The sequence below is a fragment of the Zalophus californianus genome, chromosome 4 (genome assembly GCF_009762305.2).
Source record: "Zalophus californianus isolate mZalCal1 chromosome 4, mZalCal1.pri.v2, whole genome shotgun sequence".
Classification (NCBI taxonomy): Eukaryota; Metazoa; Chordata; class Mammalia; order Carnivora; family Otariidae; genus Zalophus; species Zalophus californianus.
Window position 1 is genome coordinate 180,532,511 of NC_045598.1, and position 16,652 is coordinate 180,549,162.

A 16,652-nucleotide genomic window follows, 5' to 3' on the forward strand; every position below is an offset into this window, starting at 1 on the left:
GGGCGTGGTCCTCAAATGGTGTTGACAGAGGGGAAGCTTGGTGGTGCCTTGGCTGGTGGGACAGAGCAATGCAGGAAGGAGACAGAAAGAATGGACCTCCCTCCCCTAACAATGCCGTGCCTCTTTCTTTATTTTCATGTTTTATTACTTCGTCTAGTTTGAAAAAGGGATCCCTGCTATTCTAAAATCTTTTGTTTATCCTAATTGTTCGAGGTAACTTGATGTTTACTCTACTATGAGTTTTCCTACTAATTTTATTGACAATGGATTTGTTTTGCTGTCATTTAACGGTTGTTTAATATTGGAATAGGTTCACGGTTTGAATCCTGTCTGTGTGCGTGAAAAAAATAGCTTATTAACTAGGTTTTAAAATGATCTTCTCAGCCTTTTTTACAGTCAAATTACCTTGAACTAAAGTCTTTATTTGCAGGATGTCAAATGAGCATGTGATTCTCCCTTCCATAAAATTAGGAAGGACTTTCCATAAGAGAGGGCTTGAGTGTGGTTATCTGTAGGGAGACATAGCAGCAACAAAGGCAAAATGATTTCTCTTCCTTGTAAGAACGTTCTAAATCCATGGCAAAGGGTGATTCCTAATGACTGGTGGTTTTGTTCACAAAAAGGAACAGAGGGGTAGCAGTGGGTAGCCTGAAAGTTAGTGGACATCCCCTCATCCTGGGGGCAGTTTTGCTTCCGATTGTTGCTCCTAGCTCTTGTGATGATCATTACTGCTGGAAGTGGCAGGGCCTTCCCATTTCACCCACCGTTCAGGCAACCAACCTGTGCTGGGCAGAGCTCCACACCAACCCCAGAGCAAGAGAGCCTGCTGCCTGTGACCACAGCAAGCAGACCCATCTGTGTTACAGAAGTAATATTACTACTACCCAGTGCTTGGCAACTGTTGTTTCTCTGTTCATGACCTTTCATAGTCTTCAGCTCCCACCATATCGAAAAACAGTGAAATTCTTGACAAGAGGAATCTCATTCTCATGTTGTTACCAATGAAGTGACTTATGGACAGCAAGATTAAGTGAATTCCTCCAGGGTTCAGCCTCTATTTCCTGGGGTCTATAGACAAAGAAGAGGGAACCACAAAAGCCAGACCCCCCAGTTTGTGGATATTCAGGTTGCTAAGTGTCCAGTTCAATTGCTTCTGGGTAGTACCGACATAAAATGGCTTGTTGATCACAGCGGACATTCCCACTTTGCAAAAGCCAGATAGGCAATTCTGACAAGCACCACAAAGTTACTAATTAAATATTCAAAAGGAACAATTGTCTGTCAATTAAATCTCTCCATCACTATTCCCTTTGAAACAAACTGAATCGCTAAAATGATCCACAATTTTACAACTCATGGTGTCAATGTAATTAAGCCATGAGGAAAAATTAAATATTAAATACCACCTAGTAAGTAATTCTCTCAGTATGTGCTAAATCATTATTCATCATAGTTCTCCTCCTTCTCAGAGGTCAGAGACCTCGGCAAGCTATGTTTTCTATAAGAAATGTCATTATCTGATCTTGGGAGCCGAACAAACCAGAAAAGCTTACAAATCCCCACATTCGCACTCCCTGTAATTCACGGGAATAAAAATTTTACAGCTGGGAGGAACCTCAGAAATCATTTCATGGTGACAGACTTTTAGAGCTGTAAGGAATTCATTCTGAGGCCGAGACACGTGGAGTAGTCTGTACGAAGTTTTACCACATTGGATGTAAAATCTGGGGTCAGTCTTTTGACGATGGTTGAGGTGCTATTTCAATACAATGTGGGGTCCCCTGGCTCCATGGAGCAAGACCATTGTTATAAGCATTTGCTACCATTTTGAATAGAAATCTCGTTTTCCCTCTTCTTTGTTACTTTTAGCTCCTTGCCTCTGAAACTAGCAGAGTTAATTGAGATAAAGTGGCTTTAAAAGACCATCAAATCCAGGGGTAGTTTTGAAATGAGACAGATGTGGCTGAGAATCCCTTATTAGCGCTATGACCAAAAGGGAAATGACGTAATACTCTGAGCTCAGCATCCTTTGCTACGAGAAGGGAAGCAGCCATACCCATGCTAAGATGACGGTTCAGGCATTTATTCGGTAAGCCTCTGCTGCAAGCTTCCCTTGGGATGTGCCAATGTCTAGTCCAGAGATATATACAAGGAGAGATCAACCTCAGAGAGCACATGTTTTAGTAGCAGAAACAAATAAAGATGCCACGGTTCCAATTTCACCTGCCAACCCCTTTTCCCCTTTCAGGTCTTAATCAGGAAGAATTTCTTTATCTCAGCCCAAGTCAGGTTTCTCCTTTGAAAGAGAAACCAGGGCCAAGATAGGGTGAGGCAAGCTAGATGCGTAGGATTCACTACATTGCAGGGTTGGCTCCTGACAGCAAGTGCCTCTTTAAACTCTACCCTGGACGCCTTCCTAGCCTCAACGTCGTCATAGCCTGGCACCAAACCATGTCATCTGGTTTAAAAGTACTTAACTCAGTTTGAAACGAGTCACATGCTTAGGCCATTATTTGATGGATGGCTGGTTCTCACTCTAGATTAGAATCCATTTCATAGCAGGATCGTGCGTTCTTGACCTCATCACACTATCCCATTGCTTGCACCCCTGCACACAATGGTACTCCATGCTTATCTGTCAGATAAAGGGCTAAACAGACATGTGAACCAACAAATGATGGGGGTGTGTAAAGAGAATGAGGACAGCCCAGAGTCAGGGACCTAAGCCCATCAGTGGAGTGTCAGGGAAACCACTGCAGAGAAAGTGAGGTCTTTCTCCCCAAACTAGATCCACAGGCTTGCAGCATGCAGCACCTGGGCACTCGCTGGAAATGCAGACTCTTGGGACCCCCTTCCTAAATCCAAAGGCTGTACCAAGACCTCCAGGTGATTTCTGCGCATATTAAAGTTTGCAAGCATTGGTCTGCCGTACACAGGTGTTTAGAAAGGTAAAGCCTGGGAAAGGACTCCTCAGGGCAGAGGACTCCACAGAAAAGGTGGTCAGTTTTAAAAATTAAGTTACAACAAAAAATGAAATGTACTGTGCAATTCTACGAACCAGCTCAGATCTAAATATTCCATGTCTATTTCATTTCTTCAACAAGTTTCTGGGCTAATGTTATTATTCCCATTTACAGCTGAAGAAAGCGAGGTGCAAAAAGATTAAGACCCTCATTGGTGTCCTAACATTACCAATGGCAATCAATCCCAGGCGGTGTGAATCCTCATCTTGCACTGGGCTCACACACAAGTGCTCTCTGGTGATATGGGTGGGTCTGGCTCATGGCAGCCCTCCATACATGTACTGACCCATTGAAAGAGTCTTGCCCGAAAGACTATTTATCTTTCTGTCAAATTCCATAGTGTCTGCTTACCCCTCCTCCCTTAAACACCTCATCTGAGCTCAGATTCTCAAAATCCAACAAGCACATATGATCCTCCGATGAAACAAATGCCATTTGTTCTTAAGATGGCATGTGTCTTGGAGAAGGGGCACAGGGAAGGTTTCCTGGAGCTGGTGACCCCTGTGTGGGTACTAGCAGACAGGGAAGGGACAAGATGACAGAAGAGCTGCCCCAGAAAGCAGACACAGGAGTAAGCCAGCACAGGGTGTCAGGAAACTGGGGATGTGTTCAACTGTGGAACTTACCCTCAGGCACAAGGGGTGAGATGATGACTCGAATTTGGGAGAAGCCTACTCCCTGGTGGGTGAGGGGTGGCTTGGAGGAGCACAGGGAATGACAGAGTTGAGTGATAATGGGGGCTGCACTGGAACGGCAAGAAGGGTGGAGAGCTATGGACAGATCCCAGTGGTGGAAGACAACACCATCAGGCATTCACACGGATGTTGGGTGGGAGGCTGGTAATTTTTGATTTGTTGAGATTGAGCTCCCTGTGAGACCCTTAACTGGAGATGCCCAGCAGGTCACTAGATGGCCTGGTAATTAACCAAGAAAACTGGGCTCGAGGTACAGATTTAGGAGTAAGCAGCACCTAGGTCCATGCTCAGTAATGGAAGAAGGGAGTGATTGCCCAGGGGGATGTATGGAGTGAGGTAACAAGGAGATATGTGCAATGGAAATTTAAGCAGCCCCAACACTGAAGAGGAGAACTGAAGCATCTAAGAAGGGAGAGAATGTAAACGGCGCTAGACTATAGCATAGAGAGAGACACCACCATGGCTCTGGTACACCCCCTGCTCTGTGAAGCACATAGCGCAGCTGGCGAGAGAAACATGGAGACCAATGACAGCAGCATGCGGCAGGACAGACGGGCAGAGAAAGGGTGATGCGGGCAGCAGCACAGGAATACCTAACTTGGTCTGGGGTCCCGGGAACCCTTTGTGGTCCTGTATTTCTCTCCACTGCTCACAAAACTTTTAGGCATAAAGAAACGTGTGGCCAAGGAAGCCAAGGCCATTTGGTCAAAGTTGCTAGAAAAAAAAATCATGGCAAAAATAGGATGAGAATTTGTTTTAAGGACATGTACTTATATGATTTCAAAAATATCTCTAACTGTCCATTGGCAGAGCTCAGAGTTGGTCTCCGGCTGAAATGGCATGGGCAGGGCCCCAAGGACTGCTTATGATGCGATTATTCACTTGGTAGAAGGCAAGAAGCTACATCTGACTCTTAAATAGAGAAGGAAGGGGACTCTGTTCATTGGAAACTGACTGTTGGGGTCATGAACCCATCTTCATATGCACTTCATATGCCTGTTGGTTTCCACCAACAGGCGAGGAAAGCTCACCCAAGTAATGAGGGGAGTTTGACTTTGAACTTAAAAGAAAACAAGCTTGCTGTTCTTGATTCTGACTTTGTTTCTTGAACTAATTGACAGTAGAAAGAGGAATTAAGTGGGATAATTCCAAAAAGGGAAGACTTAACTCATCCTTTTAAGGGACTTCATGATGACTGTTTTAGTTAATTGCATTGGACTCCAATATCTAAAATCAGGCTTGATTTTGCTCTGAGGCAGTATACAGAAAAACTGATCCAGTTAGGGTACAAACTGGCCTTTCTGTGATAAGTTTTAAGCTGAGGGGAATGAACAGTAGTCTAAGCAATGATCTGTATACCATGCTCAGCAAAGTCAACCAGTTTTGTGCAATGTTCTCCCCTTAGAGGAGTGAGGCCGACTAGCCCTGCTGGTGTGGAGTGACAGAAATGAGGTCTGAAGGTGAGAGCGCCTCTTGCCCACAGCTGCACAGAAGCTAGAAGGTGAACATTGACTGGTGACAAGAAGTCAGGCCAAAGGGGCCATTTGGGGTGTGTTCAAAGAATACTTGAGCAAGGTGTTGGGTGTTGGGATTCAGAGCCAAGGTCCTAAAGAACCAAGAAGGAAGTGAATGAGGTGAGCCCCTTGTTAGGACTCTATTTTGTGGGGATGGGCCTGACCCATATAAAATTTTCACGAATGGACAAACACTTAATGGATATTCTAGGTGCCTAAACTTCCCCACCTCCTTTCTCCTTTTTCTTTCTTTTTTGACTTAAATGATCTGGGATTTACTTGGGATTCACTTGGGATTTTTCTTCATGTTGTCTACTATAACTTTTTAAACACATGTCTAGCAAAAACTCAACTTGGGGCTTCCAGCCCAAAGCACTTTAGAAGGGGGTAGCTTTTGATGTGTTTTCTGGTTTCTCACTGACCTCCTCTTCTGATTTCTCTCTTCTTTCTTAGAGAAACTAATTTCTCTTCTCTCACTGGTTACTCATTCCCTGTTGATAACTGTGTGATTCGGGGTGGGGGGGCAGAGGAAAGGAGGGGTCATGTAACATTCATTAATTCCATTTGTTTAAAAGTACCATGCTCAGAACTGTTCCATGGGGCCAAGTGCTATGCTATATGCTAGGAACACAGAGGTGAGTAAAACACTGCCCTTGACCTCAAGGGGCTCCCAGGCAATGTTATGACATTGCTCTGATAAAGGACAAATGCAGGGTGTACAATGTACTAAGGGGAGGGAATTGAGCTTTACCTGAATACCTGGTCTGCCTACCTGTGGGTGGGGATAGGTCTCCTGCAGCTCCCAAATTTTTAGCTGGGGTTACTGTGAACGCAGACCAACTGGGTGTGCCCAGAGCTGCAGACCAGCCTGACCCTCCCCAGCATGAGGCAGACACTCCCTCCTGCCACATCTTCTAGTCCAGGCTTGGGATGCATTCAGTTTGTGGAAAGGAACTACTTAAATAACCAATCCTCTAGCCCTTTCTTGGGTCCCCGTACACTCTCTTCACTAAGAAGGAAGATCCATACCCGTACACAATGTCTTCTAGAATCTGACCTTTCCTTTCACACAACTCCTAAAAGCAACACACCACAGCTTTGGTTTTTCATACTTTAGACGTCTATAGAGAAAAAAAGCCAAAGACTTGCATCTGTACCGAATGCTGTGTTCCACGTGTCTTTTTAAAAAAAAAAAATTATTTCTTTATGCAGGGGAGAGGCAGAGGGAGAATCTTTGAAGCAGACTCCCCATTGGACAATGAGCCTGATGCGGGACTCGATCTCACGACCCGTGAGACCATGACCTGAGCCAAAAACCAAGAGCTGAATGATTAACCAGCTGAGCCACCCAGGCACCCCTCCGGTTGTATTCTAAGAACCAGGTACAAACCTCCCTACCTCCGCACCAAGAGTCACAAACTCCCTTCCAAATTCCAGTCAAGCATTAGCGTCATTACAGCAACAGCTTTGACTGTCCAGTACACAGCTGGGCTCCAGAACCTAGCACCCAACAGGCAGTCAACAAATATTTGTTGAACAACTTACCTACTCAATCCTTATTCTCTCCTTCCTATGCAATCCTGACTTTTTGAGATGCAGTAAAATCTCATCTACTTTTGCCACCCTGTCTACCCATGGAGTGGCTATGTGTCAGTATTCTAGTCCCCAAAATGTACAGATGTCATTGGGCAGGGATCCAGAAGAGCTCCTAGAAGGGCAACCCATTCGGTTGGCAAATGCCCGTTGGCCATCCCAACCTTTTGCCTTTTGCCCATTGCCCTCTCCTTTTTCCCGTCTAAAGAGACGCCTTGATGGCTTGGAGATGAACGCCAATGGCTTTCGACTGACCTTGATGGAAAAGTCCGCCTGGCATGGAATCTACTTTAGGCCATCCCTGATGGATTGCTGTACAACTTTCCCTTGAAGAATCCCCATGACAGGGAGCTCATCACTTTAAAAGGCAGCCCCCCAGGCAGGTCTGTCTGTTTTAAAATCTCGACCTTAGATGAACCCAAATCTCTCACATTATAGGGGCCATCAGTTGATCTGTATTCTGTCCCAGAGGAGACACGTAAAATAACGAGTCTCTCTTCACCACGACAGCACCCCAAACATTTGGGAAAACCCACCATATCTCTTCTACATCCCTGTATCCCAAGGTTTCCGAGGGTTCTTCCTTTTTTCTTGGTTTTGTTCTGTTAAATTGTTTATGCTGCATTTCATCTTCCCATGTTCTAAGTTAAAGAAATATATATATTTTGATTATGCATTCCCTAATCCTTAGTCATCTCTGTTTTATAAGCGATATGTGTGTTTTCAACATGTAATCCCCCCCCCCCCAAAAAAAAGATTTGAAATGATTTCCTCCGACTGGAAAGCTAGCTGACACAGGAAAAGATGTGTTGTTTACACAAGGAAGTGGCAACAGTTCTTGCTTTATGTGAAAATTTTATACCGGTATGCACTCTACATAGAGAGGGCAGTTTTTAAAATTTCCTCCTAAAAAAACCCCATTAATGTGATTTAATTTCACATCTAGCTCATGTCCCTCACCATGTAGAATTTTATCATTTCCTGATTTCGGAGAATTTTGTGCTTCAAAGACATCTTGGCATAGAAGGCAGGACATGGGACCACAGGGAGATAAACCCCCAGGAGCTAAGCAATGTGTAAGATATTGTACATATGAAAATACATGATCTAGCGAATTCAAATTCAAATATCAAATCACAGATATCCAAGAAACAAGGACTGACAGGTTTATCTGACAACACACTGAGCTATAACCCCAGTTCATTGGTCAGGGAGGTGGTCACACGGTTGTATTTACAGATAGCATGGCTTTTATTCCTACCAGGCTATGGCCTGGCCTCCCTCAGAATGTCTGGCACCTCAGTGGTTAATTAATCTGCCTTGTTCTTTCTCTACCCTGCAGGGCTGACAGTGAAATCTTGCAGTGAGAAGAGCTGGCTTCCAAGCGCTGCTTAACTGACCTGACTCCTTAAAATAGTCCTTCATAAACAAAACACACATGATATAATTTGAGTGTGTAAATCCAATTACATTTCCTGGGAAAGCACAGAGCAGATGGTCCGAGCGTCCACTGCTCTGCCGTGGCTGGCTGGGTGAGGCGGCGTTCCTGCACTCAGGCCCCGAGAAAAGCCAGGGAAGACGTTATTTCCAGGATCCATCCTCTTGCTAACTAAGGTTCAAACCTATGTACCATAGAAATCTGCCAACCTTCAGTTTCTGTTACCTTGATTTCCAGCCCAGAGGAAGCAAAGAACATACGTCAAGTGAGCTGATATGCTGTCCAGCTGAAGATTCTGGACCTGCTGGTTTCTTGAAGGATTAATATTGTGCCCATTTGTGGGTAAGAGGAAAGGTTTGAGAGGAATGTTGCAAGTGTCTCCTATGTTCTGAAAATAAACCCATGTAGGATCAACTAAAAGAGATATACTTGTGAAATGAATAAATTAACATCTCAAGAAATATTTAGACAACAGTGAAATGTCACGGCAGCATGATTGTAGTAGAATCCTCTGATTACACGTTACCAGCAGCACAGAATGTGGGATAAGCTTTGTTTTTTTAATCTTTCCTTTTTATACTTGGTTTCACTTATTTCTGATGAGCTCTTACAGTGCCATCAATCATCAAGGTGTAAATATGACCAATGCGTTTGTCCTACTTAGCATGACATTGCAGCAGTTGTGCCAGAAGGAAAAGTCCTCCCAGCCTTCGCGGTTTTGATCTAATTATGTTCTGACCCACTGATACCGGTCAGGTGACATTACCGGAGAGGAAGGAAAACAAATTCATAATTCAATCTTGCAAAGCACACAACTTATAACCATTTTACAACTATTTCTAAATACACAGGCACCAAGCTTATTTGCAACTCTAGGGCCAAGGGGGTAAAGGACGGGGCTGAAGGAATTTAACTGGTCACTCCAGCAGTCATTAAAAATATCCTTTGCAAAGCCTAACATCTCCATCACACACACAAAAAAAGGCTGGGGGGGGGGGCGGTGAGGAAAGGACTGAAGGAGGGAGGGAGAGCTGGAGGGAGGGAGGGAGGGAGGAAGGAAGGAAGGAAGGAAGGATTAGAACCAAAAAGTCTCTGGGCATTTTTCACAAGAATGAAAAAGTATTATTTCCATTTTCTGGCATTCAGAGGAACCTCTTGGAAATGGTGACAGTCAAATCTGGTTTTGAAAGACATTTTCTGAGACATGCTGGGACACTGCAATTATTTTTTTTAAGCCTGTATGAATTTGCTAAAGGAAAATGTACAGAAACGAATGTATTTGGAGTTTTAAAAAATGCACACCATAACTAGCAAGGTGCATTAAATAGAAGCCCAGTTCCACTCATTTAACGGATATTTTGTGTTTTGGAATTGAGCACTTACCTTGATACTAACCACCAAATTGGGATGATTCAAATTACGTGCCATTTGCTGTACATTAAGTAGTCATACAATTCCTTTGATTTGATTTGAGTTAGCAGATTTAGACAAAGAATACAGAATATACACTTATGTTTAAATTTTACAAATGGGGGGAGAGATATTGGTGATTCTATTATACTGACTCTGTGTTTACTGTGAAGCCAATCCTTCATTTAAATAATCAGAAATGCATTCTCTATATTTTTTAAATATTTATTTATTTATTTTGAGAGAGAGAGAGAGCACACGTGCGTGAACATGCAGGGGGGGGCAGAGGGAGAAGGAGAGGGAGAGAAATAATCTCAAGCAGACTCCCCGCTGAATGTGGAGCCCCTGCAGGGCTAGATCTCACAACCTTGAGACCATGACCTGAGCGGAAATCAACAGACACTCAACGGAGCTACCCAGGCACCCCTAAATCAGCAGGAATGCATTCTGAAGCATGCACAAAAGCTGCTTCTCACCTGACCCAAACCTGCTCATACCATTAACCACTATCTTACCCCCTACAAACAGTGCATTTTCTCCCAAAGGAGTTTTTAAAGGCCAAATGTAAACTAAAAGTCCCTCATTAGTCAAGTTTAATGATCATGATTTAATTAGTATTTTTTTTTTTCTGGCTCTAGCTTCTATTGTTTGATGGGATTTGTATAAGACAGTAAAAAAATGCTGCATGGAAATTCAGATCTGACAGCATGACCCTGAGCACTAACTAACCTGGATTTGCATACCTGGCTGATTTTGCTCCTAGAGTTATCTTGGAGAAATCACCTTCACTCTGACACTTCTGCTTATCTGCCTCGCCAAGAGATACAGAAGACTAATTAGCCACAAGCTTTAACATTTCAGAATCCCCAAGAGGAAACATAATGCAGGGATCTTTCTGGTTAAATATTGCTGCCTCTCAGTTTTCCAATAACTAAATGATCTTCACCATTTTATCACTAATGAGCTGAAGAATGAGAACAAGATGAGTTTCAAACGTGAAGTAGCTCACATTACCGTCACCAGCAATTAAGACCGAGTAAAATGCGAATTACAGCAACAGTCCTTAGGATTTACCTGAGCCGTGAAAGAACCTAGCAAATAAGACCCTTATTATTAATATTTTATTCATACATATTACCCGATTTTGTAATCAAGGTTTAGATGGACAAAGAGACCTGGCAGGATAAACAATTTAAGATGTGGAGAAAAAAATCTGTCGTCTCTGGACAAAGGCAGTACTATTGATGAACTAAATGATGCACATGAAGCAGGTTTAACTTGAGGTGGATGAGGCATCCTGAGGAAGGAATGGCTGCAGCCCTTGTGTTACCTGTAACTGAGCTTTGTCAGGGTGAATAGAAAAGCAACACTGTGAGCTGAGCTCTGAACCTTCTGAAGGTTCCTCTGTATCCCAGTACCACCTGGACCTAGAACATACACAGGTGATCCTATATATCTGCCACTAAGAGAACAATACCTCTAAGTTTGGGTGGGAAATCCATGATTTAGGTCTAACGGTTCACCGAGGGGAGAAAACATAAGCTATCTCCGTGCTGATGGCAAGGGCCTCCTGCGTGGCCCTTTTCCAGTTGCATCTTGTGTCCAGAGTGGAAAGCACATGATGATCTAAATGAACACAGGGCCCTGTCTCTTCATATAGGGCATCTGCCGAGATTTGCAGCTTGGTTGTTACCCTGTCAAGCCACAGATGTAATTTCCGCCGGGAGGAAAAGAACAGAAACAGATTCTCGTAGCTTGGGTTAAGGGAAGGCAATCATTGACTCATTTGTTACTTCTGAAAATGGCATTTTCAGTAAGTGGAACAGTTGCTGAGGTGTGTGGACTTTACACTCTCATGTAGCTTCTTGCTTCTTGAAAATGCTAAGTTAAATGTGAGCCATCCTCTAATGGGAATCAAGATAAATGTGGAGAAAGATGATATTCCAGTGTCAATGGCCTTCACTTGACAAGTTTGTATCCAATGAGCAAGATGATGAGCTAGCCACAAAGAGCTTATGCCTAGAAATTCAGACATTTTTCTCTCATGGTTTCCCTTTGGCTTTTTTCATTAAACGTTCATTCATGTGCTATACTGGGTATTGTCCTCCTGAGTCGTGAAACAGGTATCCCTCAGTCTTGAGTCAATTCAAATGTGGGCTTGGAAAGAAACTCTCAGAAGGTTTCTTAAGAATGAATGACTCTGGAGCTAGGATTTGAATTGTGTTCTCACCACTTGGGATCACCATCTTTGGGATGTCTCTTTAAAGTTCCCAGGAATTTGTTCTTTCTTCTGTGAAATGAAAACGAAGGATACCATCTGTTTGTCATTAGATGTGATAATGTATGTAAAGGCCCTTAGTTACATGTAAAGCATTGTGCATATGTGAAGGATTATCCTTGTGCCTTGGTTTTGCCAAGGGCGTTTATGTATAAAAGACTGCCTTACACACATATAACTTACGTGTGATTGTGTACGCAGAAAACTTTCACTAGCACAATAGAGGGGGCTTGGATATTTTATATTACCTTTGCATTGAACAGTCTTGTTCATTCAGTATCTGTATGCTGGGTGCCTGGCATTTTTCTAGGTGATGAGCATAAATTGGTAAACACATAGACGTCTATGCCCTTAGGTGATGTTTATGTTTCTGTGCGGGTGGGCTGGGGAAAGAAACAGAGCAAATATAAACAAATAAAATAATTTCAGATAGTGTACGTGCTCAGGAGAAAACAGAACAAGCCAAGCACTAGGGAGTGGTGTGTGAACTGCGTCCAGGATAATGGGAAAACCTGGGAAAAATCATTCTAGGCAGCAAGCACAAAGGCTAAGAAGTGGGGAAAGAGCTCAGGATCTCTGAAAGCAGGAAAAGGTACTGGGTATTTGGAGCCTGAAGAGGAGAACAGAAGGAAACATAATTATAGAGAGAAGGAGCAACCAGTTTGTAAGGGGACCGGGTGACCACGGGAAAGAGTTAGGATGTTATTTTAATTGCTATAAGAGGTCATTAGCAGGGCATGCCTTATATGTTCCCAAACAAAGAAACCAAACAGTACCTATTCAAAAATCAAAGATGATTTTAAAAGCGAGTAATGCTCCATTTCACCCACCTGCAAGATCTAAGAAAGAAGCTTGGACCTCTAGAGGGCGCCAAAGGAAAACATTTGGTAACCAAAGCCACAAAGGTCTTTTCAGCACCTGAAGTGAGAGGAGAGCGCTCTGGCTGTTCCCCAGGAGTCTGGGAAAAGCTGATTCCACTGGGAAAGTGTAGTTCATCTACAATTCCTACCCAAACAGAAAGTCAAATGAGCTTGGTTTGCATGTACCTGGACCTTGGTTTTCAAGCGAAGGACTGTTTATCATGGGATGGAAGTGGGAAGACATTTTGGGGTTATTTTTAATCTTCTCCCATCTGGTAGTATTTGAGTAGAGCATAAAACAAAAATGAAGCCAAAATTTACTTTCTGGATTCATTTGGCAAGCAAAGCGTCTCTATACTTAGAACTTTGAAAATATTCATCATTTGCCACTTGGGATGTTGTTATTCTAAATACTATTCCAAACTTACTTGATGAAGTCTCTCAGCAATGTGTACTCAGGAAGGCTCCTACATGGAAAGCAGTGGGTTATGATCAATGGGATTTTCTGCAAATGAGCAGATACCTGTGATAGATCGTGAAAATGACTCATAGTGAAAAAAGATAAAGAAAAAGGAGGAGAAGAAGGAAAAAAGAGGAGAAAGAGGAAGGGAAGAGGAGCAAGATGGGGAAGGAGAGTCTGATGATGTGGAGATACGTAATAAAGAAAATGCAAAAAAGGAGGAGGGCTTGGAAGAAATTGAGACTTTCAGAGGCTAGTGGGGTTCAGATCCAAGTGTGAAGACTGAGAAACATAGTTCTGAAGACATATTTTACACAATCCCAAATTGAGACTTTATCAGACGTGGGTATTAAAGGTTCACAGTGATTTCGAGAAAACATTCACTACTGTCTTATAAGGACAAGTTCAGCTGGTCAGCCCTTACTCACAGAGGCTCTCATCTCTCCATTTCATGTCTGATGATCACAGCCATGTACTTCGTAATACTCTGCTCTACCCAGGGAGACTTCAAAAAGCATTGTAAAAGCAGCCAACCAGATAAGTAACCCGAGCGAATGGATACAGAGCCATCAGAGAAGAGAGAGAATCCCAAATCTACTAGAAACCCAGAAGGTCAATGATAGGTAAAGCGTTCTATAGGTGTCTGCGTTCCAGAAACCACAAGCCATTTTCAGAGGTGTTGTACCTGGTTATTCAACGATATATTCAAACCCGAACACAAGGATGAGGAGTTTTTAAGCTTCCGATAGAGCCAAAGGCAGAGGCTGAGCCTAGAACAGGAACATATAAAGCAGGCCCCTCTCCAAGCACCTGTGTCAGCCTCTTATGTGGAAACACTTCAGCTGACATGTTTCCCTCATTTTTATGGAGAAGCCCCCCAATTCAGTCTCCTGCTATTTATCAAGCATTTGGCAAACAAAGTGCCAGACCATTAATTATCTATTGATTTGAATGAATTTCAACAATAAAATCACCATCTACCTTCTCCTTCACAGACAATGGGAACTCTGTTCCCAGAAACACAACCACATTTAACAGGAAAGACAGGAAGAAAGGAAGAGAAGCGACGGAGGGTCAGGTTCCACCTAAATATTTCAGACCATCTACATCAAAATATCCTTTATCAATTAAGCAAAACTTGCATTCTTTGCCAAAGACACTTCCCTGCCTACCCTACCGGTCCCAGATGAGGCTGATCTATGCAAAGCACTGGGTTCGGATCCTATAAGAGAAGATACCCTCTTAGAACTCCAAAGCAGTGAATAATTCCCAAGTAAAATACGTATCATGGGACTGAGAGACTGGACGATATAACATATGTAGGGTCCCCACCAGCAATTGCTATGTGTTCAAAAAATGCTATTAAATTCTAGAATTGAGGGTTTGTGGCACAGAGATACACAGAAACCCAACTCTGAATCCCAGAGTCCCTTACAACACCCTGCTGCGACTCTTGTGAGTAAAAGCTGTTAAGGAGTGGGTCACCTTCTAAATCAGGGTGCTTCTCCTCCCCTTCTGTTTCCTGCTCCAGAGACTACAGAGCCTGGGGGACATGTGCAGAGCAGAAAAGAGGCTGTTTCTTAGCTGATGTCAGAGAAGAATTACTAACAGAAGCCGACGAGAAGGACTGGGCTGGAAGAAACTTTAGAGGTCATTTAGTTCCAACTCCTCTAAGATGAGCGAAATACCATCCCACCAACACCCAGGACCTCCCAAGTGCGAGGCACTGTGCCAGGCTGGGGGAGGGGCCTCAAAATAAGCAAGGCAAGCCGGCCTTTCTGAAAGCTATTTCTAAATAACCCAGGGGAGTGCGGGGGGCGGGGGGGTTGAAGAGCAAGGCAGGCAGGAGTTACCTGGTTGATGGAAATGACCGCTAGCCGGGGGATGACCACCTGCAGGACCACCTGCAGCAGCGAGGTGCCCAGGCCGGCCAGGATGGCCCAGGTTAGCGGCAGCGGCAGCATGCTGTAGGTGGCAAACAGCGTGAAGAGAACGTAGCCGATGCCATCACCCAGAAGCCCGTAGCCGAGGCCTGCTGCCAAGATCTGGGTGGTCATGGCCACCCAAGTGACTACGCCGCTATACTGCAGGTACGTGTGCGAGGTGGTGTCCTTCCTGACCACCACCAGGGCGCAGATCACCACCTCGATGCCAGTGAAGAAGCCCAGGAGGATGCCCTTGAGCGGGTCCATCGGGGCCGAGGCCAGGCTCAAGTGGAGGACCAAGAGGGTGAGTTTGGTCAGCACGTCCAGTACATTCATCACCACCTCGGATTTGCGCCTCTGGCCCAGGAAATAGCGCTGGTAGAGGCGCTCCAGATCCCGGGACTTGAAAGAGTTGCGCAGAGTGGGGAAAATGACCCCTCGGTAGCTATAGCCCCCACTGAGGAAGAAATCCGAGTTGCTTGGGGCGCAGTCGAGGTGCAGGAAGCCCAGATCGCCACCGCCCCCGCTGCCGCTGCCGCTGCCGCTCCCGCTGCGTTCCGGGAAGACTTTGGTGCCACCAGTGCTGTGCGCTCTCTCCCCGGGGCCCAGCGAGTAGAGGGGCAGCGCCGAGTCGCCGGAGAGCTGCGCCGCGTGATGGTCGGGGCCGCCGCCTCTAGGGTCCGAGGCTTTGCCGGAGCCTCTGCTCCCGCTGCCGCCGCCGCTGCCCCGATGCCCATGAATGAAGCGCTGCTCGGTGATGTGCCTCACCGCCGTCTGCCACAACAGCCGCTGCGGCCGCGAGCCGCTCCCGCCGTCGCCGGCCGGGGGCGTCGGGTGGATAGTGTAGAGTTCCTCGCTGCCGCTCAGGCAGCGCACATCGGAGAGCTCCATGGCGCCGGGCCGCAGGCAGGGAGGCGCACAGCCAGGAGGAGGCAGCTGGGGGAGGGGTCCCAAAGACCCCACGGCGGCCTGGCGGGAGCTGGGCGGCGAGCCCTGGTATCCCCGGCCGCCGGGTCGCGCGAGCCCTGGACAGGAGGCTCCGCGCGTCAGGTCATAGTGCGCCCCGGGGCAAAGGGCGTCTGGAAGATTGCCGCAGACCCCTGCGTTCTTCCGCGCCGCCCTCCAGTCAAACCGCGCAGCTGGGGTGCGCGGCGGCGGTGGTTCGGTGTCCGCAGAAGCCGCGGCGCTCTGAGCCACGCAGCCCCCTTCTCGGGCTCAGGCTTCTGGGCCGCTCCTCGGCTCAGCGTCTTGGCGCAGCCTTTGCTCTCCAAAAGGCGCCTGGGCGCCGTGCTTCTTTCTGCTGCGCGCCGGGCGGGTCCTGGCTGCGGCACTGGGCTCGGGACACCCACGACTCGGCGCCTGCAGGAGGACTGGCCGAGGGTGACCGGCGACGGCGGCGGGTGAGAAGTTAGCCGCTGTGGCTGGAGCAGAGCCCTTCGGAGAACTCCATTGCGCC

At 45.7% G+C, this 16,652-nt stretch overlaps 1 protein-coding gene across 3 annotated transcripts in view; it reads right to left on the minus strand.

The window, feature by feature from the left end:
- Positions 1-16,188, minus strand: part of ADCY8 (adenylate cyclase 8) — a 228,624-nt gene extending 212,436 nt beyond the window's left edge. For 2 of the 3 annotated variants that reach the window (XM_027615216.2, XM_027615207.2), the window contains exon 1: positions 15,125-16,087. In XM_027615216.2, coding sequence (XP_027471017.1) covers positions 15,125-16,087 — 963 coding nt within the window. Of the gene's footprint in view, positions 1-15,124 lie in introns of all 3 variants that reach the window. The other variant, XM_027615225.2, reaches the window with a different exon arrangement.
- Between the last annotated feature and the right edge of the window lie 464 nt (positions 16,189-16,652).